General features: G+C 43.4%; 1 protein-coding gene across 2 annotated transcripts in view; it reads right to left on the reverse strand.

Moving 5' to 3' along the window:
* Nucleotides 1-25,128, reverse strand: part of SDC2 (syndecan 2) — a 120,825-nt gene extending 95,697 nt beyond the window's left edge. The window contains exon 1 of one of the 2 annotated variants that reach the window (XM_062188204.1): nucleotides 24,833-25,128. In XM_062188204.1, coding sequence (XP_062044188.1) covers nucleotides 24,833-24,892 — 60 coding nt within the window. In that variant the 5' untranslated portion in view covers nucleotides 24,893-25,128. Of the gene's footprint in view, nucleotides 1-23,230; nucleotides 23,264-24,832 lie in introns of those variants that run through there. The other variant, XM_062188203.1, reaches the window with a different exon arrangement.
* Between the last annotated feature and the right edge of the window lie 1,212 nt (nucleotides 25,129-26,340).

Genomic DNA, 26,340 nt, shown 5'->3' on the forward strand with positions numbered 1-26,340 from the left:
TAACCAAGCGTCCTCCTGCCCATCATTTGCTTCAGTGACGCTTACACACTGAAGCCTCATAAGGAATGCTTTGCTCTGTGACCCATGGGTCACAGGTGATCATGGCACACATGGTCTAAGAAGGTTACCTGCTCCATGTGCAAAGTGAGGAGGAGTAAACGCTTAGGAAACCGAGAACTGCCCGTGCCCCTTTCCCTTCACGCTCTTCCAGCTGGCTGGTAGACCTCCGCCTTCCCTGCTCCAAGTCTCTCCTCTTTTTGCCTCCCAGCTGTCTTCCCGCACTGTGTCTTGACATGGCGGCCTCTCTGGCTCACCCAGGCAGCACCGTTGAGTTGGCCATTCTACCCGACTGAAGTTTGAGGCAATGCCAAATCCCAATGGTTACATAGTGCCCTAAACTTGGCAACTACAAAGTTGCACCCTGACTGTCATACTCCTTGAACTGAGGGACAGCAAAAGAGTTCCAGTCTGGGTCAGACCAAGTTATCAGGAAAGAAAACAAAATAAATATTATGTAGCTCCACACTCAACTTCAAAATATTTTAAGATCAATAGAACCTTTGGAGGTTAGAAGGAAGCTGCGAAAGTGGGCCAATCTCCCCAGCCAGCTGACAGTTTGAGTCTCGCCTAAAGATCCCGCATGAGCGGGTCATCCACACAGGTTCCCTCCAGACATGGGCCTGCACCACTAATCTGGTGAAGGGGCCTCTTCCATCTCTGGTGGCCTTTTACCAAATTCTTCCTTTTATTCAATCAAAATCGGTCCCTCTGGAAGACATTCCCTATTGTCCAAAAGAATGCAAGACTTTGGATGACAAGGGGTCAGGTGGAAATCATTAAAATTTTATCTTCCTGGGGTGGTTGAGAAGGCGATACTTCCAGGCGATGTTTTTATTATTGTTTTTTAAATTTCCAGTAAAGTAAAAATGGAACCTTTTGCATATAAAGAATACTAAATAGCTTCACATTAAGCAAACTAAATGTCCTATTGAATGATTATTGAACACATCTGTAAGCAGTTTATGGGATGAAGACTTTCCTGAAACTTCCTGGTTTTCTGTCTCTTTTTATTACCTCAAGGCACAAAACAACAAAAGCAGGCTGGGAAAGACTCAGAGGAGTAGTTAATGCTCAGAGGAGACTCACAGCAAATGCCAGGAGGCAGATCACAAATGCTCTCTACATATTTATTAAACCAACAATAGTGTTTTGGGTAAATCTTATTAACAGAATACACAACATTCTGGGTAAATGAAATTTTAATTCATTTGTATCACATGTGCCTCACTCCACATTTTTATTAAAAGGACAATAAGTGTTCGGTTAAGAGGCTTGGAAATAGCATGCTATTTTGAATATTATGCATTAAATTTCTATCATTTAAGACTGTCAAAACCTTTTGTTAAAAATAAGACTGCCAAAACTTTTTGTTAAAAGCATTACCTGGTATGCTTTTAGAATGCTCTGGTTGCATACATGTATAATTCAACCATTGATGTCATTTCTTATAAGTTTGTGGACAAGGGCTTCAGTTGTGGACATAACCACAAATACTTCGGGCGATGAGTTAGGTAGGAAAATGATATTAAAGGAAACCAAACCTTGCAAAGGATTTGGTAAACACAGGTCCAAGTTATCATTTATATACCAGTCATCACTGTTTGATGCACTACAGGCCTCTGTTTATATTTGGCTTAGCACTTAAATATATTCAAATCATGAATTGTAGGACATTTTAAAGAAGAATTTACCCATCAACAATTTTCCCTTTATTCATGTTTTGACCCATTAAAATAAGAGATCAGAAGTTCAAAAGTACATTACTGGGGCCGGTGTTGTGGCATAGTGGGCTAAGCCTCCACCTGCGCTGTCAGCATCCCATATGGATGCCAGTTTGAGTCCTGGCTGCTCCTCTTTAGATCCAACTCTATGCTATGGTTTGGGAAACAGTGAAAGATGGCCCAAGTGCTTGGGCCCCTGCATCTGCGTGGGAGATCCAGAAGAAGCTCCTGGCTTCAGATTGGCTCAGCTCCAGCCATTGCAGCCATTTGGGGAGTGAACCAGAGGATGGAAGACCTTTCTCTCTGTCTCCCCTCCTCTCTGTCTGTAACTCTACCTCTCAAATAAATAAAAAATTACAATACTAGTCCCCTGTTTATAAAACTCAACAAATGAATTTTTCTCTAAATGCCTTTTATCTCATGGGCTAATAATTTTCAAATATTTCATACTAAACTAAGTTGATTCCTCCACACTTTAGCACCCCACATTCTCCACTTCCCTCTCTCGTCTCGGGTGCAGCTCACTCCCTATACACCTGCTACTTAATGTGTCAGCAAACGAATGGACACAAAAAGGGCAATGCCTGAACCCAAATCCAAGATGGGTCCTCAGGAACCCACGGTAAAAGGGCTTTGGCTGTGAGTACCAAACACTGTATCCTGGCAAAATCAGGTAAGGTTAAGATGTGTTGACAAGGAAAAGTTATAATGAGGCAGCCAGAGCCCAAATGATGGGAGGAGATGGGACATGGTATCCAGCCTCCACCAAGTCCAATCTCCTCCCTCAGCTGCCAGTCCATTTCTCTTTGGGGAACCAGTCCTTCCCTATTCCAGTCCATAGGATCAGGTGATGCTTCCTCCATGTGCAGCGAGAGAGGGTGCATTGTACCTAGGTCCCATCAGTCATCAGTCAATGAGAAGCTACTCTGGGATTCCTACTGGAATAGCAAGAAGAGAGAAACTCTTCCTGTGGCAACTGCTGAGAGGAACACTGTTAGCTAGGGTTGCCAGACTGCATCTTGCCATCAGCAGGGAGAGGTTGCCCCTGGCTATTGCCATTATCTAATATCCTCCTTTGTGCAGTCATGTAACCTCTTCAGATTCTAGCTGGGTACATGGCTGCCCATGTAAAGACTACATTTCCTAGCCTGCATTGCACCTTACCTGGCCATATGACTCTGTTCTGACCAATGGGGCACAAGACTTTGACCTTAAAGGGAATGGGTATATCCCCATGGATTCTTTCTCCTGGATGGGAGGTAGTAAGGCTGCAGCAGCTACCTGGACTCACAGGTAAAAGCTGCCTGCAAATGAGCATGGCAGAGCTATCCTACCAGCCCTATCTTTGAACTCCTATGTCAAACAGAAATAAATCTATTTTAAGCCACTATATTTGAGGATCTCTTTTTAACAGCTTTGCTGTTATCTTAATTCTATAAGGTCTGGGAGTGAATGGAACAAAGGGAAGTTGAGCTAAGAAAGATATAAAACCTGAGGTCTGATAAGATCACATAAGACTCTTGATGCAGCCAGACCTAAAGACAGCATTTCTCCAGGGACTTTCCATTATCTGAGCCAAAAAGTTCCTTTTTATTGCTTAGCCAATCTGACTTGTAATTTTGCTACCTGTACCTGAAAGTATCATCACTGATTTTCTTAATAATTTCTATTTATTTTGTTTATTTGAAAGCCATATAGAGGTGGGAGAGACATAGAAAGAGGAGGAGAGACCTCCCAACCACTTGCTTGCTACCCAAATGCCTGCAACAGCCAGGACTGAGCGTGGCTGAAGCCAGGGACCACAAACTCAATTAGAGTCTCCCATACGGGTGACAGGAACCCAAGTACTTGAGCCATCACCTGTCTGCTCCCAGGGTGTGCACTAGCAGAAAGCTGGAATTAGAAGTGGAGCCAGGACTGGAACCTGGTATGGGAAGCAGGTGTCCCAAGTGGCAGATTAACCTCTGCATCAAACACTTATCCTATCACTTATTCGATGATGGTTCATGGCCATTGTTACATACTTAATGGTCCTGGAGCCTTCCAAGCAGTGGCTGTTGGAGCCATCCCTTTTCCCCCCAATCACTGCTTCCCTGAGTCACCACCAAGCAGAAGCCAAAGCGGCTACTTTGCCCCTTCACAAAAGTTTCCAATTAAGGGGTTGACTTCTACAAAGGAAACACACTATTTCTATAAAGCAGTGTTTCACCAACTCATAATGTGCTTATGAGTCACTGGAAGTCTTGTCATAATGCAAACTATGATTCAGGAAATCTCAGGTGGGGCTTGAGATTCTAGGTTTCTAACAAGCTCCCTGGTGATGCCCACGCTTGCTGACGTGGGCTGCATTTTAAGCAGCAAGTTCCTACAACAGTGTAGCTGTGCATTAGAGTCACCAAAGTGGCTTCAGAAATAGACACAACTGATATCTAGGCCCCTTGGCCAGACACTCTCGGGGACGAGAACCACTACTTGGCAACTTTCAAACTCTAGCGAGCAACAGAATCTCCTGGAAGACTTTTGAAAAGTCAGATTGCTGGGCACCCTCCCCACTGCTCTCTCCAGGCTTCTGCCCCCCATTAAGACACAGTGGATCAGGAGTGAGGCCCACAATCTGAATTTCTAACAAGTACCTGGGGGACACCTGTCTCATCCATCTCCCTTTGAGAACCATGAGCCTCTTTGTAAGAGATCTCCATTTGCACTGAGAAAAAAGCCCTTCTATCTACCAACCGTGCCATTATCAGTGTTCTGGAAGCTCTATCTATCAGGGATGTGCTCCTGACTGGAGGCAGCAGGGAGAGAATTCACATTTCCAGTCCCTTAATTTCTAAGATTAGTCTCCGTGTGCATACTGCAGGCTTTGTAAAAGAGACTTAACCCCATCATCACCAAAGTAATAAGCAGTAATATTGGATTTTCTTCTAGACATCAGAGATTTATTGGGTTGAAAAGCTTACGTATCACAGTAAATGGCTTGTTTTAACAGCTTTCTCAGAATAATCCGTCTTCCAATTCTACTGCAGGACAGATACATGTTGAGTGGCAGTTTCTAAAGGGTCAGCATTTTAATGCTATCCAGTAGAGCAAATTTTAAAAGCTTTGAGAATTCTTAAACAAGGTCTCCCCACCCCCAGAGTCAATTAAAGATATTCCCCTTTAATCCCCTCCAATTCATTGAATGGAAAATTGTGTTTTTTAGAGTGGAGTGAGGGCAAGCCTGCTCCCAAATTAGATATCTGAACAAAGTAAACCATGACTAGATTAGATAAAGGGCTGCTGCTTTTTTGCTCAAACAAGAACTAAAGAGGACTCAAATGTCTTGTTCTCAAGACAGCCTAAAGCACTCTCTCTTCCTACTTTAAGCGGAAACAACACAGCCTACGGATTTAATGTCATTTGAACCAGGTCCAAGTTGCTAAACTCACGTGCGGTTATGTTAAGAGGACCACCATGAAGACACACATGCAGGACTTCCAAGTGATCAGTAAATCCACACAAGTCCTAGAATGCATTTCCAATCAGTCAAACACACAGTTTCTTGGTTCAAAGCATAGACGCTGGCAAATCTAATAAGCTGACCAAACATGCTTTTCTACAACCAGACCAAGAGGACAAGTGCCCTTTGTTCCACTAAGGCAAGTTTTCCTTCAGAAAGGAAATGGCTCCATTTTTTTTTGAAAGACATTTCAGATTAAATTAATTTCTAGGAATCTAGTCTTTTGTCTGAAGAGCTCCCAAATATATCATAATCCACCAAAGCAGTCAAAACAACCTAAAAATAAAAAAAATAAAAAAAAAATGAGCCAGAAAAAGGTGCTGGAGAAAGGTTTAAAAGGGAGAAGACGGGGCTGGAGCTGTGGTTAAACCAGCTCCAGTCCCAGCTGCTCTACTTCTGATCCCGCTCTCTGCTAATGAGCCTGGGAAAGCAGTGGAAGATAGCCAAAGGCTTGGGCCCCTGCACCCACATGCAAGACCTGAAAGAAGCTCCTGGCTTCGGCCTGGCCCTGTCCTGGCTGTTGTAGCCATTTGGGGAGTGAACCAGTGGATGGAAGATCTCTCTCTCTCTGTAATTCTGACTTTCAGATAAATAAATTAATTAATTAATTTTTAAAAAAGGGTGGAGAGAGAAGCTGGAGGGGAACACGCATTTCCAGGTTCTATACAGTCTGGATTGTGGATGAGTCCTACAGAGCCACTGCAGTCCACAGGGCCTGGTCACCAGCAGTAGAGCGCACCTGTCAGTAAGAACTCTATTGGGCAGAAACTGCTTGGAACGCCCGCATCCCATATCAGAATGCCTAGACCGAGTCCTGGCTCTGTTCCCAATGTGTACCCTGGGAGGCAGCAGGTGATTGGTTCAGGTAACTGGGTCCCTGCCGCCCATGGGAGAGACCCAGATTGAAATGTGGGCTCCTGGCTTCCACCTGATCCAGCCTTGTCTGTTGCAGGTTGGGGAGTGAATCGGCAGATAGAAGATCTCTCTCTCTCTCTCTCTCTCTCTCTCTCTGCCTTTCAAATAAAATAAAAACAAAAAGTAATAAATAAAAATATTTTTAAAAATCTGAAAATCTGTGAACAGGAGTATTGGACCAACCAAGGCAGAGGAAGGGCCTGACACTTTGTCATTGAGAGTCCTCCCTAGGAGACTGTATTTAAACAAGTTGAAACTTTTAAACACTTTCACTTTTTTCTTGAAAGATCACAGTATGGCAGGACTATTTAAAGCTGAAAAATCTGGCATCTAACATCTGTTAGGCCACATAAAATACAGCCTTGACAAATAATGCCACCTAGCAGTTTGGGGTCAATTATAGATAAAGAATAGAAAGTACCTATCATAATTCCACTATAACTTGGATCAGAGTAGCAATTTTAATTTTTTTTTTTTTTAGATTCCAAGATGGAAGAATAGGGAGGGAGCTTACTGCTCTAGTCTAGGGGAAGATAGTTAAAAAAAAAAAAAAATGGAGAGAGTACAATCTCAGAGAAGAGTTAGGGAGAAAACTGAGAGGAAACTCCATGCGAATTAGAGGGACACTGTGGATCTACATGGAGGTTGTGAACACGCACAGCTCAGGACCCCAGCAGCCAAGAGACTCAGCACCAGCTTTGGAGGAAGGTGAGACCAGACTGCAGCAGCCCCAGCCACTGGCAATAAAGCTGTGGGAAGAGCTTGGCGGGGGTCTGACTTGGAGCCCTATGGGGGAAAGTGTACCTACCAACCTAGAGGGAAAAAATGGGGGCATGTTTCTCTCGCTGACCACCCAGCACCAGCATCCTGTAACTGGCTGAGAGAAGGCGGGTGCCATTTTGGACATGCATAACAGCTGTGCCACTTTTTGTCAGCATGCCCAGCAACCAGCAGAGAGAAGACATCTGAGTATGAGTTGGAGAACCGACAGGGGGCTGGGTGCTCATGGCTGTGGGAGCCTTGTGTGCTGGGACTGTGAAAACACTGTGGTTGTGTGGGAGGGCTCAGGGTGTGGCTGGGTCTTTGGGCAGTCACTGTGGGTGGCTACACATGCATACATGGGGCTCCCTGATTCCCTGGCGAGGGTCACTGCTGCAGGATCCATGCTCACACCAGGACTGCATAGATCCTTTGTGTGCTTATTGCGGCAGCACGGATAAGAATTGTACCCACTGGGGCTAGCGCCCAGGCATTAGTCTCCTTGGAGGAGAGGAGGTGAGCATGAGACTATACCAACAGAGCTGATAAAACCTCCCCTCTGACAAAAAAAAAAAAAAAAAAAAGAGGAGATTTAACAAGCCCATATTGGGTGTCACCACATTCTCCTCACCCTGGAACACTGTACAGGATTCCCTGGCCAACCCGGTCCACACCTCTGGGTAGTCACTGAAAGAGAAGAGTCTCCAATAAGCCACAGAGGCATTGTACAAAGTTAAAAGCCAACACAGGGGGAAACAAACCCAACAAGTATCTCCACAAATGACTAAAAATAAATGCAGCAATTTAAGAATAAGGAAGACAACATGACACACCCAAAGGAACACAACAACACCTCAGTTCAAGAATGTGAAGATGAAGAGACTGAAGAAATCATGGAAACTGAATCCAGAAAAATTGATTGTAGGATTACTCAGAAGTATTCATAAGCAAATCCATGAATTTAAGAAATTCATACATGACATGATGAAAATTTTTACCATGAAATTGAGATTTTAAAGGGAAATCAAAATGAAACATTGGAAATTAAGAATTCAGTATATCAAATAATTGGAAAGCCTTAATAACAGAATCGGTAAGGCAGAAGAAAGAATATCCCAGTTAGAAGACAAATCTCTAGAAAATTTACAGTCAGACCAAAAAAAAAAAAAAAAGAAGAAGAAGAAGAAATTAGAAAACTAAAAAACACTATTGGAGATTTATGGGATACTATCAAATGACCCAACATATGGGTCTTAGGAGAATAGATTATAAGACTTTTTAGTGAAACACTTACAGAAAACTTACCTAATTTGGAAAAAGAAAGGGACGTCCAACTACAGGTAGCACATAGAACTCCTAATAGACATGACCAGAAAAGATCTTCACAATGACCCATTGTAGTCAAACTCTCCACAGTAAAACATAAAGTAAAGATTCTTAAATATGCATGAGAAAAACACCAGATTGCTTTCAGAGGATCTCCAATTAGACAGACAGAAGACCTCATTAGATACCCTACAGGCTAGGAAAGAATGGCAAGATATATTCCAAGACTTAAGAAAAAAAAAACTGTCAACCCAAAATAGTGTACCCTGCAAAGCTCTCATGTATGAATGAAGGTAAAATAGCAACCTTCATAACAGAAATTGGAAGAGTTTGTCACCACCCATCCAGCTTTACAAAAGATGCTTAAGCATGTGCTTTACACAGAAACACAGAAATATGGTCATCACCATGAAAGAAGGTGAAGGCAGAAAATCTCCATAAAAGTAAAAAGAAAATTCAAAATAAACAGAACTATGTATGGAAAAATGGAAGGGCAAAGTCGTCACTTATCAATAGTCACCTTGAATGAAAATGGCCTCAACTCTCCAGTTAAAAGACACAGACTGGCTAAATGGATTAAAAAAAACAAAATCCATCTATTTGCTGCCTACAAGAAACACATCTCACCAACAAAGATATACACAGACTGAAAGTGAAAGAATGGAAAAAGATACTCCATGATAACAAAAACCAAAAAAGAGTTGGTGTAGCCATCCTAATATCAAACAAAATAGACTTCAACACAAAAACCATTAAAAGAGACCAAGAAGGGCACTATGTAATGATTAAAGGATCAATTCAACAAGAAAATGTGACAATAATAAACATATATGAACCTAACTATAGGCACCTGGCTATTTAAAAGAAATGTTAATGGATCTAAAGGGTGACATAGACTCCCATACAATAGAAATAGGGGACTTCAATACCCCACTTTCAACAATGGACAGATCAATCAGACAGAAAATGAGCAAGGAAACAACAGAGTTCATCAGCACTGTAGACAAAATGGACTTAACATAATCTACAGAACTTATCAGCCTACAGTTGCAGAGTACACATTCTCACCAGTGAATGGAACTTTCTCTAGGATAGACCACATGCTGGGTCACAAAGGAAGGCTCAGTAAATTCAAAAAAATCGAAATCATATCATGCATCTTTTCAGACCACAACAGAATCAAGCTGGAAATCAACAACTCAAGAATCTCTGGAACATATGTAAACACATGGAAACTGAACAACATGCTCCTGAATGAACTGTGGGTCACAGAAGAAATCAAAAGAGAAATCAAAAAATTTCTGGAAATGAATGAAAATGACAATACAACTTATGTGATACAGCAAAAGCAATGTTAAGAGGAAAGTTTATAGTAATTGGTGCCTACACCAAGAAATTATAAAGGCACCAAATAAATGAGCTATCAATGCAACTCAATGACCTATAAAAACAACAGCAAACAAAATCCAAACTTAGTAGGAGAAAAGAAATAATCAAAACTAGAGAAGAAATAAACAAAACTGAAATTTTAAAAAACCAACAATCAGCAAAAAGAAGAGCTAGTTTTTTAAAAAATAAACAAAATCAACATATCATTGGCCCAACTAACCAAAAACAAAGAAGGAAAAGATAGAAATCAATAAAATTAAAGATGAAAAGGGAAAGGTAACAACAGATACCACAGAAATAAAAAGAATCACCAGAAATTACTACAAAGAGGTATATGCCAACACATTTGGAAACCTAACAGAAATAGATTCCTGGACACATACAACCTACCTAAATTGAACCATGAAGACACAGAAAATCTAAACAGACCAAATACCAAGATGGAAAGTGAATCAGTAATAAGGACCCTCCCAAAAAGGAAAAGCCCAGGACCAGACAGCTTCACTGATGAATTCTACCACACATTCAAAGAACTAACTCCAATTCTTCTCAAGCTATTCAAAACAATTGAAAGGGAAGGAATACTCTCAAACTCCTTCTATGAAGCCAGCATCAATCACATTAATTCCTAAACCTGAAAAAAAACAAACAAAAAAAACAACCACATGACAGAGAAAGAGAAATACAGACCGATTTTGCTGAAGAACACAGATGCAAAAATCCTCAACAAAACACTAACCAATTGAATTCAACAACATATCAGAAAGATCATTCACTTGGACCAAGTGGGATTGATCCCTGGTATGCAGGGAGGGTTCAATATTTGCTAATCAATCAATGTGATACACCATATTAACAAATTGAAGAACAAAAACCACATGATTACCTCAAGAGATGAAGAGAAAGCACTTTTTGAAATACAACACCCTTTCATGATGAAAACTTTAAGCAAATTGGGTATAGAAAGAACATTCCTCAACACAATCAAGGCAATTTAAGACAAACCCATAGTCAGCATCATATTGAATGGAGAAAAGCTGGAAACATTCCCACAGAGCTCTGGTACCATACAAGGATGCCCACTCTCACCATTGCTATTCAATATAGTCCTAGAAGTTTTAGCCAGAGCCATTAGGCAGGAAAAATAAATCAAAAGGCTACAAATTGGAAAGGAGGAAGTCAAACTACCCCTATTTGCAGGTGACATGATTCTATATATAGGAGATTCAAAAGACTCCACTAAGAGACCATTGGAACTCATAAGAGTTTGGTAAAGTGGCAGGATATAAAATCAACACACAAACATCAATAGCCTTTGTATACATAGACAATGTCATGGCTGAGAAAGAATTTCTAAGATTAATCCCATTCACAATAGCTACCAAAATAAAATCAAATACCTTGGAAACAGGAGACACAAAAAATGGAAAAAATCTTCCATGTTCATGAATTCAGTGAATCAATATCATCAAAATGTCCACACTATCAAAAACAATTTACAGATTCAATGTCATCCCAATCAAAATACCAAGGACATTCTTCTCAGATATAAAAAAATGATGCTGAAATTCATATGGAAAAACAGGAGATCCTCGAATAGCTAAAGCAATGTTATACAACAAAAACAAAGCCAGGGGCATCATTATACTGATTTCAAAACATACTACAGGGCAGTTATAATCAAAACATCCTAGTACTGGTACAAAAACAGATGGCTAGAATAGTGGAACAGAATAGAAACTCCAGAAATCAATCCATGAATCTACAACCAACTTATCTTTGATAAAGGAACTAAAACTAACCCCTGGAGCAAGGAAAGTTTCTTTAACAAATAGTACTGGGAAAACTGCATTTCCACATGCAGAAGTATGAAGCAAGACCCCCACCTTACACCTCACACAAAAATCCACTCAAAATGGATTAAAGACCTAAATCTATGATCCAATACTATCAAATTTTTAGAGAACATTAGGGAAACCCTGCAAGACATTGGCGTAAGCAAAGAGTTCTTGGAAAGATCCCAAAGGTACAAGCAATCAAAGCTAAAACTGACCAATGGGATGACATCAAATTGAGAAGCTTCTGTACTGCAAAAGAAACACTAAGCAAAGAGAAGAGGTAACCAACAGAATGAGAGAAATTATTGGTAAACTATGCAACTGATAAAGGATTAAAAATCAGAATACATAAAGAGCTCAAGAAACTCAACAACAAGAAAACAAACTATTCAGTTATTAAATGGGCAAAGGACTTAAACAGGTATTTTTCAAAAAAGGAAATCCAAATAGCCAAAAGACACATGAAAAAATGCTCAGGATCACTAGCCATCAGGGAAACTGAAATCAAAACCACAATGAGATTTCACCGCACCCCAGTTAGAATGGCTCTCATACAAAAATCAACAAACAATAAATGCTGGCGAGCTTGTAGGAAAAAAGCTATCCTAATCCACTGTTGGTGGGAATGTAAACTGGTACAGCCACTATGGAAGACAGTTTGGAGATACCCCAGAAATCTGAATATAGACCTACCATATGATTCTGGGAATTTACCCAAGGGAAATAAAATCAGCATCTGAAAGAGTAACCTGTACCCCCATGTTTATTGCAGCTCAATTCACAATAGCTAAGATATGGAATCAACCCAAATTCCTGTAAACTGAAGACTGGATAAAGAAATTATGGGATATGTACACCATGGAATACTACAGAGGAGAAAAAAAAAATGAAATCCTGCCATTTGCAACAAAATGGATGAAACTGGAAAACATCATACTTAGTGAAATAAGCCAGTCCCAAAAGGACAAACACCATATCTTCTCCCTCATCTTTAGTAACTAACACAACACCTAAAAGGTAATCTATAGAAGTGAAATTGACACTTTGAGATGTGATAACTTTGAATAGCCCTTGTCTTGACTGTTGAGAAACAAGTTTTTTTTTTTTTCATACTATTTATTGAACTCTTTACTTAGTAAAAAGCTAATCTTATGTGTATAAAGTTAATTGAAAATAGATTTTAGTAAAAAATAAGAATGAGAATAGGAGAGGGAGGAGGAACAAGGTGCGATTGTGGGTGGGAGAGTAGGTACAGTGGGAAGAATCACCATGTTCCTAAAGTTGTACTTATGAAATGCATGAAGTTTGTATACCTTAAATAAAAAGTTTCTGGGAAAAAATATTTATTTATTTATTTGAAAGGCAGAGGTACAGAGAGAGAGTGGGAGATAGAGATAATGAGGGAGAGAAGGAGGGAGGGGGAGGGAGGGAGGGAGAGAGAGAGATAGAGAGAGAGAGAATCTTCCATATGCTGGTTCACTCCAGAGATGGCTACAAGGGCCACGACTGGGCCAGGACAAAGCCAGGAGCCTGGAATATCATCTGAGCTTCTCATATGGGTTTAGGGGCCCAGATGCTTGAGGCATCTTCTACTGCCTTCCCAGGTACATTAGCAGGGAGCTGGAATGGAAGTGGAACACCAGGACTTAAATCAGCACTCATATAGAATACTGGCATACAGCTGGTGATATAATGCTGGCCCCAATGTGATTGCCTTTTAATAAAATCCTTTTCTTAAGAATATCATTTTCTGAAAAAACTTGACTCAAAGATATTTGTTATGATAAAATTTATAAAAGTGGTAATTCAAGAGGAAATTCTTAGGGCTGGTGCAGTGGCGTAATAGGTTAATCCTCTGCCTGCAGCGTTGGCATCCCATACGGGCACCGGTTCTGGTTCTGGCTGCCCCTCTTCCAATCCAGCTCTCTGCTGTGACCCGGGAAAGCAGCTTAAGATGGCTCAAGTCCTTGGGCCCCTGCACCTGTGTGGGAGACTGGAAGAAGCTCCTGGCTCCAGGCTTCAGATCAGCACAGCTCCGGCTGTTGCAGCCATTTGGGGAGTGAGCCAACAGAAGGAAGACCATTCTCTCTGTCTCTCCCTCTCACTGTCTGTAACTCTACATCTCAAATAAAGAAAAAAAAAAAAAAAGAGGAAATTCTTGGGAGAAAAGATGAATCTAGGCCCAATTGTGGCAAAAGGAATTGGGTAAAAAAGCTCTTCCACTTTTAATCCACCTCCCTGCTATTGGCCTGGGGAAAGCAGCAACAGATGGCCCAAGTGCTTGGGCCCCTGCCACCCACGTGGGAGACTCAGATGAAGCTCCTGGCTCCTGGCTTCTGCCTGGTGCAGCACTGGCCTTTGCAGCCATCTAGGGAATGAACCAGCTATGGAAGATTCTCTCCCTCGCTACATCCCCCCACCACCACCCCTTCAACCACCCCTCATAACTCTGACTTTCAAAATAAAGAAATAAATCTTAAAAAAAAAAAAAAAGAATAAAAATCTAAGAAATGCTCTTTATCCCTCAACCTACAATAGCAGCCTTTTGGCTGCCAGAAAACACAGTATTAATTCATGAAGATTTTGCTTCTAGTCCTGATTCTTATCTCAAGGAAGCTTTTATCTCCTTTTCTGCCCACAAGTCTGCACAATCTTCCTGAGATGTACACATCAACTTTATTCCAGTCTCTCATCTCTCTGGGTCCTCCAAATCCTGGTGCACTAGACTCTCTTCCCATAATTAGCCAGAAGATTCAAATAAAGAAATTAGTGGGCACACAGTTTTTGCTGGAAATTGAGAAACTATCTAAACATCACCTTAAATTATTCATTTTGCACAAAACACATTAACCACATGGATGCTGAGCATATACACTAAACGCACGTTCCACTTAGAACTTCATTTATTCATCACAAACATGCCAGAAGTAAGTATATTATGTGCTAATCAATAATGTGAGGAATACAGGAGAAGCAGGAGCCAGAAAAGGAATATCTTATGGTCAGAAACAATAAATCAGATGGCTTAGGTGTAAGTTCTATCTGCAGCTAACTAGTTATGTGAAGTGTTTCCCTTTAAAAATCAATCCCAGCTTTAAAATCCACTGTTAGAAGGATTGAAAAAGAATCTGTAAGAACTCAGTGAGAATCAGCCCTAGACTTTTATACCTGTATCATCATTCGGCTAGGGTTAATCTTCTCTGAACACAGAACTTAAGTTCCGGCTCTCAACCTTTGGGATCCCAAGGCTCACAGTGTGTGGGGAATCAGAGTAGATGAAATGTGAGGTTTCCTCTCCCCGATACAAACACCCACAGATTGTTCAGATTTTAAACAATTCTTGCTCTTTGTACTTTTGGACATTTTATTATTTAGAAGTTTCACCTTGGAGAGCAGATGGGGGAAAAGAGAAAAATATGAAAACCAAGTCACTTCAAAACAAGATTTTGGTTTTGTTTTTCTAGAAAGCAGTTGCTTCTCCCCCCAACAAGGGCTCTTCCTACATTTCTTGATTATAGTTTTCAGCAGTGTAGAATGCCAGATATATCCAAGTAAATTCAGACAAAAAAAGGAGTTATATTTCACATATAACTCATGTGTGACATATGGGCCAAACTCCTCTCCAAGCACCCTAAATAATTAAAGGGTGAGTAATAGTTGCTTGAAAGTAGGCAACAAGTAGCCTGTTTAGCTTGCAAGACCAGCCAAGGGCTTTGCCCTTGCTAGTGTACGATGCTGTGAATCAACTGCTAAGTTGGTTCAATAACTAATCAGGAAAATTATAAAGTTTAATCAAATCTAACAAAATCCAATCAAAAACATTACTCTCACCTAAATGTGTTTAGAATTGGGACGTATGTTAAGATTTTAATTCATTAGTAAACTTAAGATTAATCAGTGTTTAAAATTTAAGGCTCCAATGTGGACTTTCTTCAAGCATTTTGCAATTATTATCCCAAGTACTAGCATAGATTTTCCAGCCTTCACTAAATGTCCAAGTTGTACAAAAAAATCCACTGCACACTTCACCTAAGCCTAATTCAGGAAGCCTAGGAGGTAGAGGGAAGGATATATTTCAGCATCACCCTGTCTGGTAAAAAAATAAATAAATAAATCAACTGGTCTTAAATTTGTGAAATGCTATTTCCTTTGAAGTCATCAATTGGAATGCAACTGAGAAATATGAAATGTATGCACACACACATTAACATTTTTAACATATTCCGGATCACAAAACCTGAAGCTGGAAAAGAGAAATGTGTGAAACACTTACTATGGATCAGGTTTTATGTCAGAGGTTTTTAGTCATTATTGAGGCTGTCAAAATAACCAAAATATTATAATCTCCAGTTTCACAATAAGGAAACTTGCTTGTGGATGATAAGAAACTTTACTAAGGTTGCAGAGGTTTTAAATGGTAACGCCACAAATTGAACCCTAATTTAACTAATCCCAAAACCTTCAAACCATCCCCTGCACTATGTTAAGCCAGGGGAACATACAACTCAATCTTGACAACACTAGAACTTCAACGCCATATAAATTAAACTCTATATATGTTGTGACCCAGACTTTACTAGGCTGTCACACACCTGTCACCCATGCAACCAGAGACTGTTGCCTAACAACTCAGTAAACAGTCGCCTTTTCGTTCCTCAACATGTCGAGAGAATTGAGTCTTCAGCACAGATGCACTAGCCTTAATATAGTAAACTTTATTGAACGAGATTTAAAGACCTTTATATTAATATTTTATAGGCTTTTATCAGATGCTTTTCTGCATCTGTTAAGATGATCATATTATCCCTTTTAAACTGTTAATAACTGCACTGCTTTTCGAGGTTGAAGCGAACCCTACTTGGCTTCATCATTACTCTATTTATAAGCTGTTCTATTCAATTTCATAATACTCTATTTAAATTTTTGGTATCTATGATAAATGAAAATGACCTATGATTTGCTTTTTGTGCTCTTCTTGTCTGATTTTGACATGGAATAACTAACTTCAAAAAAGAACAGCCTTGCGGCAGGTATGCGGCACGGTGAGTTGCCTCTTGAGACACCCACACCCACCATCACAGTGGCACTTGGAGTCCCAGCTCTTCCACTTCCAGTCCAGTCCCTGTTAACGCTCCTGGGAAGGCAGCAGACAATGGCCCAAGCACTTGGGGTCTCTGCCACTCATGCGGGAGACCTGATTGGAGCTCCTGCCACCAGGCTTTGGCTTGGTCCAGTTCTGGCTGCTGCAGCCATCTGGGGAGTGAATCAGTAGATAGAAGATATCTCTCTCCTGCTCACTCGTGCTCTCTTTCTCTTTGCCCTTCAAATAAATAAATAAATATATCTTTAAAAAAACCCAGCTTTCTATCAATCATTTCCTAAGCTCTGGAACAACAATGATCTGTTCCTTGAAGGATCTCAGTAACTTATAAAATCATCTTGGACTGATGCCTCTTTTTTTAATTGAAACTGTTATGGAGATAATAGTAGATCACATGCAGTTGTAAGGAATAACCAAGAGATCGCTGACCCTTTACCTAGTTTCTTCTGACTAGGGACTCGTGTGCAGGTATGTATGTGTATATTTAGTTCTACAAAATTCTATCACATGTGGAGATTTGTTTATCTATTATCTTTATATATATGTATGTATATATATTTCATATAACCAAAGTTTTGCAATGCATAGTTCTATATCCCACTTTTACTCTATTATGTTTCCCAGTTAAAAAATCCTTCAAATATATTTGAATAGCTGTATGATATTTAATTTTTAAACTTATATGTCCTTCAAATATATCTGAATGGCTGTTTGATATTGAATGTGTGAATTAGAATCTTTTCTTTAACCACTGCTCTATTATTTTACATTCAGCATATTTCCATTTTCTAAACTGTTGTAAGGCTTCAATAAACACTTTGTAAACGCTGTTTATCCAGCAGTGACTGCTTCCTTTGGACAGACTTGTTGAGGTAAAATTGCCAGACAAGATGGGCTTTTCACACCCTAACACTTACAGCTTCGTCCAGGCCCCGCAAGGAAGCTTTCATCAGGCAGACATAACACACGGCATACTTCCTCACACCATCCCCTTCTAGAGCAGAGCTGAACACAAACACATGCCCAGCATCTCAACAGTGCCAGCCCACCCCAAGACGGCGAAGAAAGTGGCGGCTATGAAAAAGCCGGCTCTGTCACACATACCCTGAGCCACTTCCTGGGCTGGATGAGACCATGGACTGTGTTTGTGCACCTACTTTCGAGGGAGGCAGAAAACCAGGAATTACAACCAACACGGGACACAGAGCATGGATACACCACGGTGCTCAAAGCTTTACCTATTTTCTCTCACATAATCCTCAGAATCAATTTTAGGATATTGCATCTTACAGATGAGAAAATTGTGCAGAGAGATGTGAAAGACTTGTTCAGGGTCACACAGTACGTGCATTGAAATCCAGGCAGGTCTTAACTCCACAGGCCAGGTTCTGAGCCACCCTACACAGTACCTACTCACTTAAGAGTCTTCTTGCTCATCGTCTCCATAATATTCAGACCAACTCAAGTGCTCGCAAGAGGAACCAACAGGAAGGCACCAGGTAAAAGGCCCCATTCTAGAAAGGGAGATCCAGCAGGAGCCCGAGATGATTTATGGGACTTAAGCTTTAAGGAGCCCTCCAATTAGAACAGTAAGTCATGTTGTCTTCTATGTAGAATCAAAGTCTTTCTGCTACATCAGCTGGCCTTGATGCTAAGCTGGTTGGTGTCAGAAAAAATATGGGAAAACACTAGACTGCAACACAAGTATCAGAGCTCTCTATCTGACCCTAGTACATGACAAATACCCAGCTGAAGTTAGCATCAGTTACTAGAAACAACTTACCATTCTGTAGTGGGAATGAATCTCTGGCTTCATAATAAAATCAGAACTTTTTTATTTTAGGACAATAGGTTATACCTGATAAAGATATACAATTTTTGTTTGTAATCAAAAATAAATGCAAGTAAATCTTAAAGAAATATTTGGCAGGGGCTTAACAATTACTTATGGATTTGGTTAATCATCACACTCCCCCAATCACAGCCTGAAGCACAGGAAAAAACAAATATGAAAGGCAAGACTTTCTACTCCATCGTTTTATATATGGAAGAACTGAGGTCCTACAGAAGGTAAGGTAGTTCATTACATGTGAGCAAACCTGACTTCTGCTTGACTGAAAATGTTATGTCTCTACTTTCTGTATATTTAATAAGTTACACTCCTTTTGGGAAGAACTTAAAAATGTCTAATGAACTTAAAAGTGTCCAACTTAAAATGACTTGCTTTACTAAAAATGTTATGCATCTACTTTCTGTGTATTTAATAAGTTGCACTCTTTTTTAGGAAGACCTTAAAAAAAGTCTAACGATTAGATACCTTATTCCAAGTGTCATTCTTACCATGAGACTAAATTCTACTAATTGTACATACTCCTTCGATATTAATACTATTTGTGTTGACTATATATAATCACAAGGAAAAAATAAACATGAAAATGCCTTAATTTTTACACATTTTTCACATTTACTGTATTTTTATAACATTTTTTCCTGCAACAGATTCAATGATAGGAAAAGGAATGTGAAAACACACATCTCATCTGTATTTTTCTATAGCTTGGAGTACCAGATTACAAACTGGCCATGCTGTCGCCAAAGACATACTAGCTGGCTGCACTGTGCTGCTGTGAAATTCAAGTGAAAAATCTCCAAAAATGTCAAGGCTTCTCTCCTCCACCCATCCTACCAATTTTTTAGGACACTTGAGAAAAACATTCACGATTCTGTTTCAACAATGTCCTTTCCTGTTCAGAAGCCATCACCCTCTCTAGCCTTGTTGCTAAAGCTAATGCCGCCCTAGAAACAGACTTGTCAAAATGCGATCAGGGTTTTCAATAGGAGGACTAGAAGCTGAAATGGCTTATTTTCAGGCATTTGTACCCTGAAAAAATAAAAATACTCCTTTTCTCTGTCCTCAGCATGCCAATATTCACTGTCAACCCCCCAGCCCCATTCTAGCGGTCCAGCAGGCTGGGACACAGAGCTAACCCTCTCCAGCCAACATCCTGGCATCTCAATCCAGCCCAAGGAAGCAGGAGGAAGCCAGGTGTGCCCTGCTGATGTGCTGCAACTTTCCATCAATGTCTTATTCCCTGCAATGCTGATGAGGCTGAGTTTGAGAAGAGTCAAAACTGGCAAACTTTCCCAATTCCATGAAGGGCTACTCAGTGGATCCTAGAGCACACTGCCACCAGTGGCTGCCCCCAACAGAACTTCTAGTGGGAGTACCCTCTGACCCAGCAAGCCTAAGCCCATGAGTACCTGCACTTAGGATTGCAGCATCAACAGGTGTTAACCCGGCTCCTTGCATGCTCTCAGCGATGCTCAGGGGTCACAGGTCTGGAACCATGGTTCCTCCCCTCAGACAGTGCCAGCCTTGATCAGTGAGAAAATTCACCTCTTAGAATGTCAGGGAGGTAAAGAGGCCTTAAAGGACATCTTTCATAGTCAAGGAAATAGAGGCCAAGAGAGGAAAGGGAAACACACACACACACACACACAGTACCTGGTGTACTCAAGCACCATTCATCAGCTCTCTCATTTTATCCTTGCCACAGTCAGGCTGCAAAGGCATCCTCAGGTCCAATTTATACACACACACACACACACACACACACAAGTGTGTGTGTGTGTACTTTTTCAAGCAACTTGGAGCTTTAAGTATCTTGTCCAAATTCTGACACACTAAGTGCAAAATACCAGCATTTGAACCCAAACTTTTCCACCTTCCAAGCCTTGGCCTATGTGCTCTAACCCCAGTTGCTGCTCAGATCTTTAGTAACAATACAGAATAGCATGTAATTAAGGGGTGACGAGTGTTCTAGAACAGTGACTTCCAAATGAGGCTGATTTGTACAATCATCTAAGATGCTTTATAAAATTACAGATTGTTCCCCCATCCTCCATTGTCATTCAGGCTTCTGATTATGTAGCTCTATGATGAGGCCCTGAAATCTACATATAACATATATATACTTCCAATTATTCTGATCATCCATCTGTCTGACTATTTAAAGAGGAAAAAAAAACAGGTTGGATCAGTCATGAAGAGTCACAGGGAGCTCAGATTAATGGACACAATTTAAAAGGGAAAACACTGAAGAGCTGGCTACATCCAGGGAGTGTTGATGACAGTGACCAGGCCGTAAGGGCCAGGAGACATGATGGAGAGAGAGAAACCAAGGGGGATGACCAGGAGGGAACCCTCTCAGGGAACAGCTTGGAAATTCGGCACAGGCAGACTCCACACATGGATAACAAGCACACACCGAAGCTTCTGGGCCATTAACAAAGTGGGAGGGGACAAACCAAATAGGCAATAAAGATCTGGGACAAAAATGGCCACTACAAGGCTGCTGACATAGAGACACAAGCTGTAAGTCCCCAGGAAAGACAAAACAGAAGGAAGCAGCTCTCTGGGTCACTAGAATCTAAGTTCCAAGAAGGCAGGAGGGATCTGTCCGGTCTTCCGACTGCTGTATCCTGAGCAGGTGGATTTGGAGGCAAACCAATGAGGAAGTCAACGAGGGGAGTAAGTCAAGATTTTCAAGAGAAGTATGTTTTCAGCAAAAGCTCTTCTTCATAACTTCTTTTTTATCTCTAAGATTCTAAGTTGGCTTCTGGAGGAAGCATTTGGTGATTTGGAGACACTGGAATGTACTGCTGATGGTGGCATGAGTGACGGACACGGGTGGGTAAGATCTTTGGGTCTTATGTTGGCAATGGAAGAAGGCCATCTAGTAAGAATCCCAAGCAGAATGGCATCCCTCATAGGACCCACTGGATCATGACAAGCAGATGTTTCAATAGCACAGTGGCTTGACCGGACTCCCTATAAATCTTAATGACAGAGCTAGTCCGGCTCTGCACGGCTGGGTCAGGAGCCTTGCCAACGCAAAGAGGCCCCAAGCCACCTGCAGCCGGCCAATATCTCTGAGGGCTTTTGGAACCCTGTGAACAAGTTCCACCAGGGAAAAATGAGCTGACCTTTGGAAAGCCTTTTCAAAGTAATGATTCTCCAAGGTGCCCTTTGAGTCATCACATGACATGAGCCCTGGAGGCTGCCTTCTGAATGGTGGGTACCATTAAAACTAGACAAACCGAATCCCAGGAGCAGGAGGTAATGGGCATGCTCAAATTCCTTCCTGGACACACATCTTCCCTGCCAGCCCGATCTACTAAGATCTTCCCTTCGTAAATGACATCTCCCTCCTGCTCATATCCAGCTGACAGAGAAAGAGCCCTTGTCTCTACACAATTCCCTAACAAAAATAATTTGTTTCATGACCACCACAGCCAAAATATATTTTTTCAAATATCTGCAAAAGGTTATATGACTTCCATCTGATGTTCCCCTCTCATGTAAACTTTCCGGAGCCTGCCTTTTATAACACACTGAGAGGTAACGCATGGTTCCAAATGACTTGACAGTTTCTTTTAATTTACACACATCTAAGCATGTTTATAGAATTCCACTGGTTCAAAATGCTTCCTTTTCTTAAACATATTTCCAGATCAAATTAAGTGTTTATAGCAGTCTGCAATATATTATTTCTAAAGATAAACAGTCATGTTTAAAAAAAAAAGAAAAAGATCGAAAACCAGCAGCATATCGCTACTGCCACACTCAGTCTGTCTTTGCCTCTGCCCAGTGTTCCCGCAGAGTCCGGACCTGCCAGCAGAGAGCATGAATGGATCACTGTGAACAGGCTTTCCTGCTGTCTCCACATGCATAACGGAAGGGCCACACGTTCCTTCTCACAGCCCTGAGCCTGAGTCCCTGAGGGCCTTTGTGCCCCCGAGCTAAGTATAATATTCAAGAATTCACAAACTGCAGACATTTCTCCTTTCTTCTAAAGAGCAGCTTTAGGATCAGATGATGTCCACCTCTAAATCCCCGGAAACCGTTGCTGTTTTCAAATTACAATGCAAAGCATCGGAAAGAATATTCTATAACAGCTAAATGTTTAAGAACCAAGTCTTGCAACTTCATGTACATTTATGCAATTATCCACGAAATGCACAGACACTGAAAAGTAATTTAAATGGACTAATGGCCATGCTGGGCCTTGAAATAGCCTCTACTGAAAGACCAACTTACTGCTTCCCTGCCGATCTCCAAGTCAATGTGCTTTAAAGATCAAAATCACCTTTTGGGGCATTATTCAAATACTGAAAACCTGTGTCTTCCACAATGACACACCTGACTTGGAAACCATCCGATTTGAGTTCAAATTAGGAAACATGAGAACCTCAGAGAAACATATTCGAAGGAAAGCTGTCACGGGGAGACAGGTACAGTGCAGGCAGAAAACTTAGGGAGCACTGTCAAATTCATGCAAAAATCCCAGAGGGGCGGGGAGCAGGGGGAAACACATTTTCTCTACAATTCCAAGGCAGTGATACTTCCTAGCAAATCCCCGGACAGGTCCAGAGAAACACACAAACCCCTCCTAACCCTTTGAAGGCAGGCAGCCTTTGAAAAGCGCAATAGATGAAATTCTCCCTTTGCCCTGTTTTGCAACAAGACGAGCAATATTTTTTTTCCTGAAATAAACACGAGAATCCACTCCCCTTTGTGTACAATGAGTCAAAGTTCATAGCTGGTTGGGAGAATACTAACCCCGTGAGATTCAGCCATCCTTTGCCAAGCATAAGTGCTGAGAAGCAGAGGGTTCTACCTCCCAGCCGCCGCACTCCCTATTGCGATGGTTTCCCATCCTACTTGCTCTTCAACTCCAAGTCCTTACCGGGACCTGCCAACACACACAGGGGTTCCCGCACTGATTACCAATGCCCTTCCGTGGCTCGATGCCAAAGGTTTCCCAATCCTAAACTGCCTGGCTCAAAAGTCAGTGAATAGATAAATAAGGAAGGGAAAAACAACTCACAAAACTAAAAATGACACACAGTAATCTGTCTTGGAAAAGACAGTTCATTAGAAATAGACAAGCTATTAGGTGGCAGAGAGGACATGGGGCACTAAAAAGGGAGTGACAGCCCTCCTGCCTGACCGAATGAGGGGTGCACCGGCTGCCGCCTGGCCTTCCAACGCTCCCGGAGCCCAGGTAGAGGCAGCGGCAGCGGCGCACAGGGGAGGCCCGGGAGGCAGCTCCCATTAGAGGGCGCTCCTTAGGCTTCGTAAGGAAACAAACTCCAGCCCCTGAAACGCGACCCAGAGGAGAAATCAAGTTCTCACTGCCAGGGCGGGGGAGGGAAGCCGGGTGCCCCGCAGGCGGCCCCGCCCGGCTGGAGACGCCTCCCGGCCCAGAGCGCAAAGGCGGGGCCGCAGAGAGCGAGTGCGGAGAGAGGGAAGCCCCTGAGCCCGCGAGGCCAGGCGCCCCGAGGCCGAGCGCAGTGTCACACGCACCCCGCCTCGCCCTGGCGGCCGCGAGCCAGTGCAACCCGATTAAAATGTCCTCCTGCCCCCTAGGCCTCGCGGGCTGCCCTCCGCCCCTGCACGAGGGCCGGGGCGCTGCGAACCGGGATTCCAGCGGCCGGCGCCTAGGCATTTTGGAGGACGCACCCCCCGCATCCTCCAGCGAGGCCGCGGACTGCACCTCCATCTGGTGTCGGTTACCTCGCCCGTGCCACAGGCAGCGTCAAACAAAAGAACTTTTGCAAACTTTCCTCTCTGGATACTCGCAGGTTTCTTAAATCTGGGCCCCATCTCCCCAGAACTTGCATCCCCGTCTCCCCGGAACTTGCATTCCACGTCGCAGGCGTGGGGGGGGGGATGGTATGCGGAGGAAGGGACTCCAAAGTTTCCAGGTCATCCCTGGGTCTCGGGGGACGCGCAGAGCGGATCCGATGCCTGGCGTGCCCTGCCCGGGCTCCCGTCCCGGGCCACCCTTTCCTCTCCGTCCCTCCGAGCACGCAGCAAGACGCCCCGAGCCGAAGAAGTTGGGAGTGACTTCAGGGGCCCTCGCGGTTAGGTTAAAAACTGCGAATTCTCACGGCTCCATCACTGGGGACAGCAGGGCAACTCCCCCCAAGCTGTGCTCTTCTGCGGGAAGGGCAAGGAAGCTGCCCGCGGAAAGGGGTGGCGGGGCGAGCTCATGCGCCCCAGCAGCTCCCCAGGGACCGAGAGCGGCATCAGGACTGGGGGGCGGGGAGGGAAGGGTCCCCCCAGGTGGCGCTCCCCATTCCCCGCGGGCGCCGCAGACTTCTCGCCCGGCCCCGAGCCCCCGAAACGGTGAGCGTGTCTCCCGCCTGGCCCACTCACCGACTCTGCCGACACGCAGGCCACCAAGCCCAAGGTGAGCAGGATCCACGCGCGCCGCATATTCCCCGGGGAACGGCTGCTCCCAGCCTCTGCTTTCAACCAAGGCGAAAAAAGCCTGCTGCCCAGGGCTCCGCGCAGCCCGCGCAGAGGGATCCGGAGCGAAGCACCGCAGCGACCGCGGCTCCTCGAGCTCCGGGGTTCGCGCTCGGGGGCACTCGGGGGGCTCGGGGGCGCTCGCTTCTTCCTCCTGCGCCTGCTCCCGCCGCCCGCGCTGCGCCCCGGGAGCGCGGCGCCCTCTCACTTGTTGGTTCCCGACGCGGAGTTGGTGCTCCGGGGAGGCTGCTCTCTGGAGCTCTCCGGGCTCGGCTTGTGGTTTGGACTCCCCCGCTGACTCCTTCCTGGTGGGGCGGTGCAGTGTCTGGATCTAAGGATGAAATGCGACGGCTCCAAATGCAGCTGCGGCTGAAGTTTGGGGTGGGAGGCAGAGCGGAGGGGGCGCGCGACTCGCGCGGCTGCAGCTCCCGGAGTATCTGGAGAGGAGCGCGTCCGAGCCGGGCTAGAGCCTCCGCCGCTGCGCCCCTCCTCCTCCTCCTCCTCCCGCGCCGCCGCCTCCCTCCCCGAGCCCTCCTCCTCCACCTCCTCCTCCTTCCCTCCCACTCCCCCCTCCCTCCCTCCCTCCCGAGCCTGCTTCTCCGGGCTCCTCCGGGTGACTGGGGGAGAGGAGGCGGCAGTGTGACTCCCAGATAAACCCGGGAGAAATTCCTACAGGATTACACCCCGATTGGCAGCTCGGAGCGCCAGTGGGCGCCAGGGGCCCCCGCGCTGGGTCTGCTCCGGGTCCGCGCGCCCCTACACCAGTGCTCCTTCGTTTCCTCGCTCCGCCTTGAACCTTCTCTGCCTCCTTTCCCCGCTGTCCTCCTCCAAGCTCTTTTCTACCCTTTCTTGTTTTCTTTTTCTGTTTCTTCACTTTCACTTGGCTGAAGACAGATCGGAAAAGAAACGGCCAGCGGACGAATATTTCGCTTTTGTGCGCTTTTTGGGAGAGACAGCTTTGGAGGGTCAGGGGGGAAAAAGTTTCCTCGCGGTGATGTGTTGATACCGCACCAGTTCGCCAAGACTGCATTGTATAAGAGAAGACAATAAATGTAGCAACCGCTTCTGGAGAGGATTTCCCACCCGCTGAATCGCTCCCTCACCCCCCCGCACAAGGGAAGGGGAGGAGGGCTCCTATAAGCCCAAATGCAACAGTTTTCAAAACTCCTCGTTTCATTAAGAGCTTAAATCCAGTCTGCCTCATACAGTTGTACGCCCCTAAAGCATTTTATAGGCTCCATTTCCGCACGGAGGTATTAACGTTTGGAAGCTACAAATAGGGCAATTTGATGAGAAATGGTATAGACTCGGAATAATAATAGATTTCAGAGAATTTCAAAGAAGAGAGGGATAAAGTAATTTCTAGTTTGAAGAAAATAATGAACGTGTATTTCCTGAATGGAAGAAACAGATCT

Source organism: Lepus europaeus, chromosome 4 (genome assembly GCF_033115175.1).
Source record: "Lepus europaeus isolate LE1 chromosome 4, mLepTim1.pri, whole genome shotgun sequence".
Taxonomy (NCBI): Eukaryota; Metazoa; Chordata; class Mammalia; order Lagomorpha; family Leporidae; genus Lepus; species Lepus europaeus.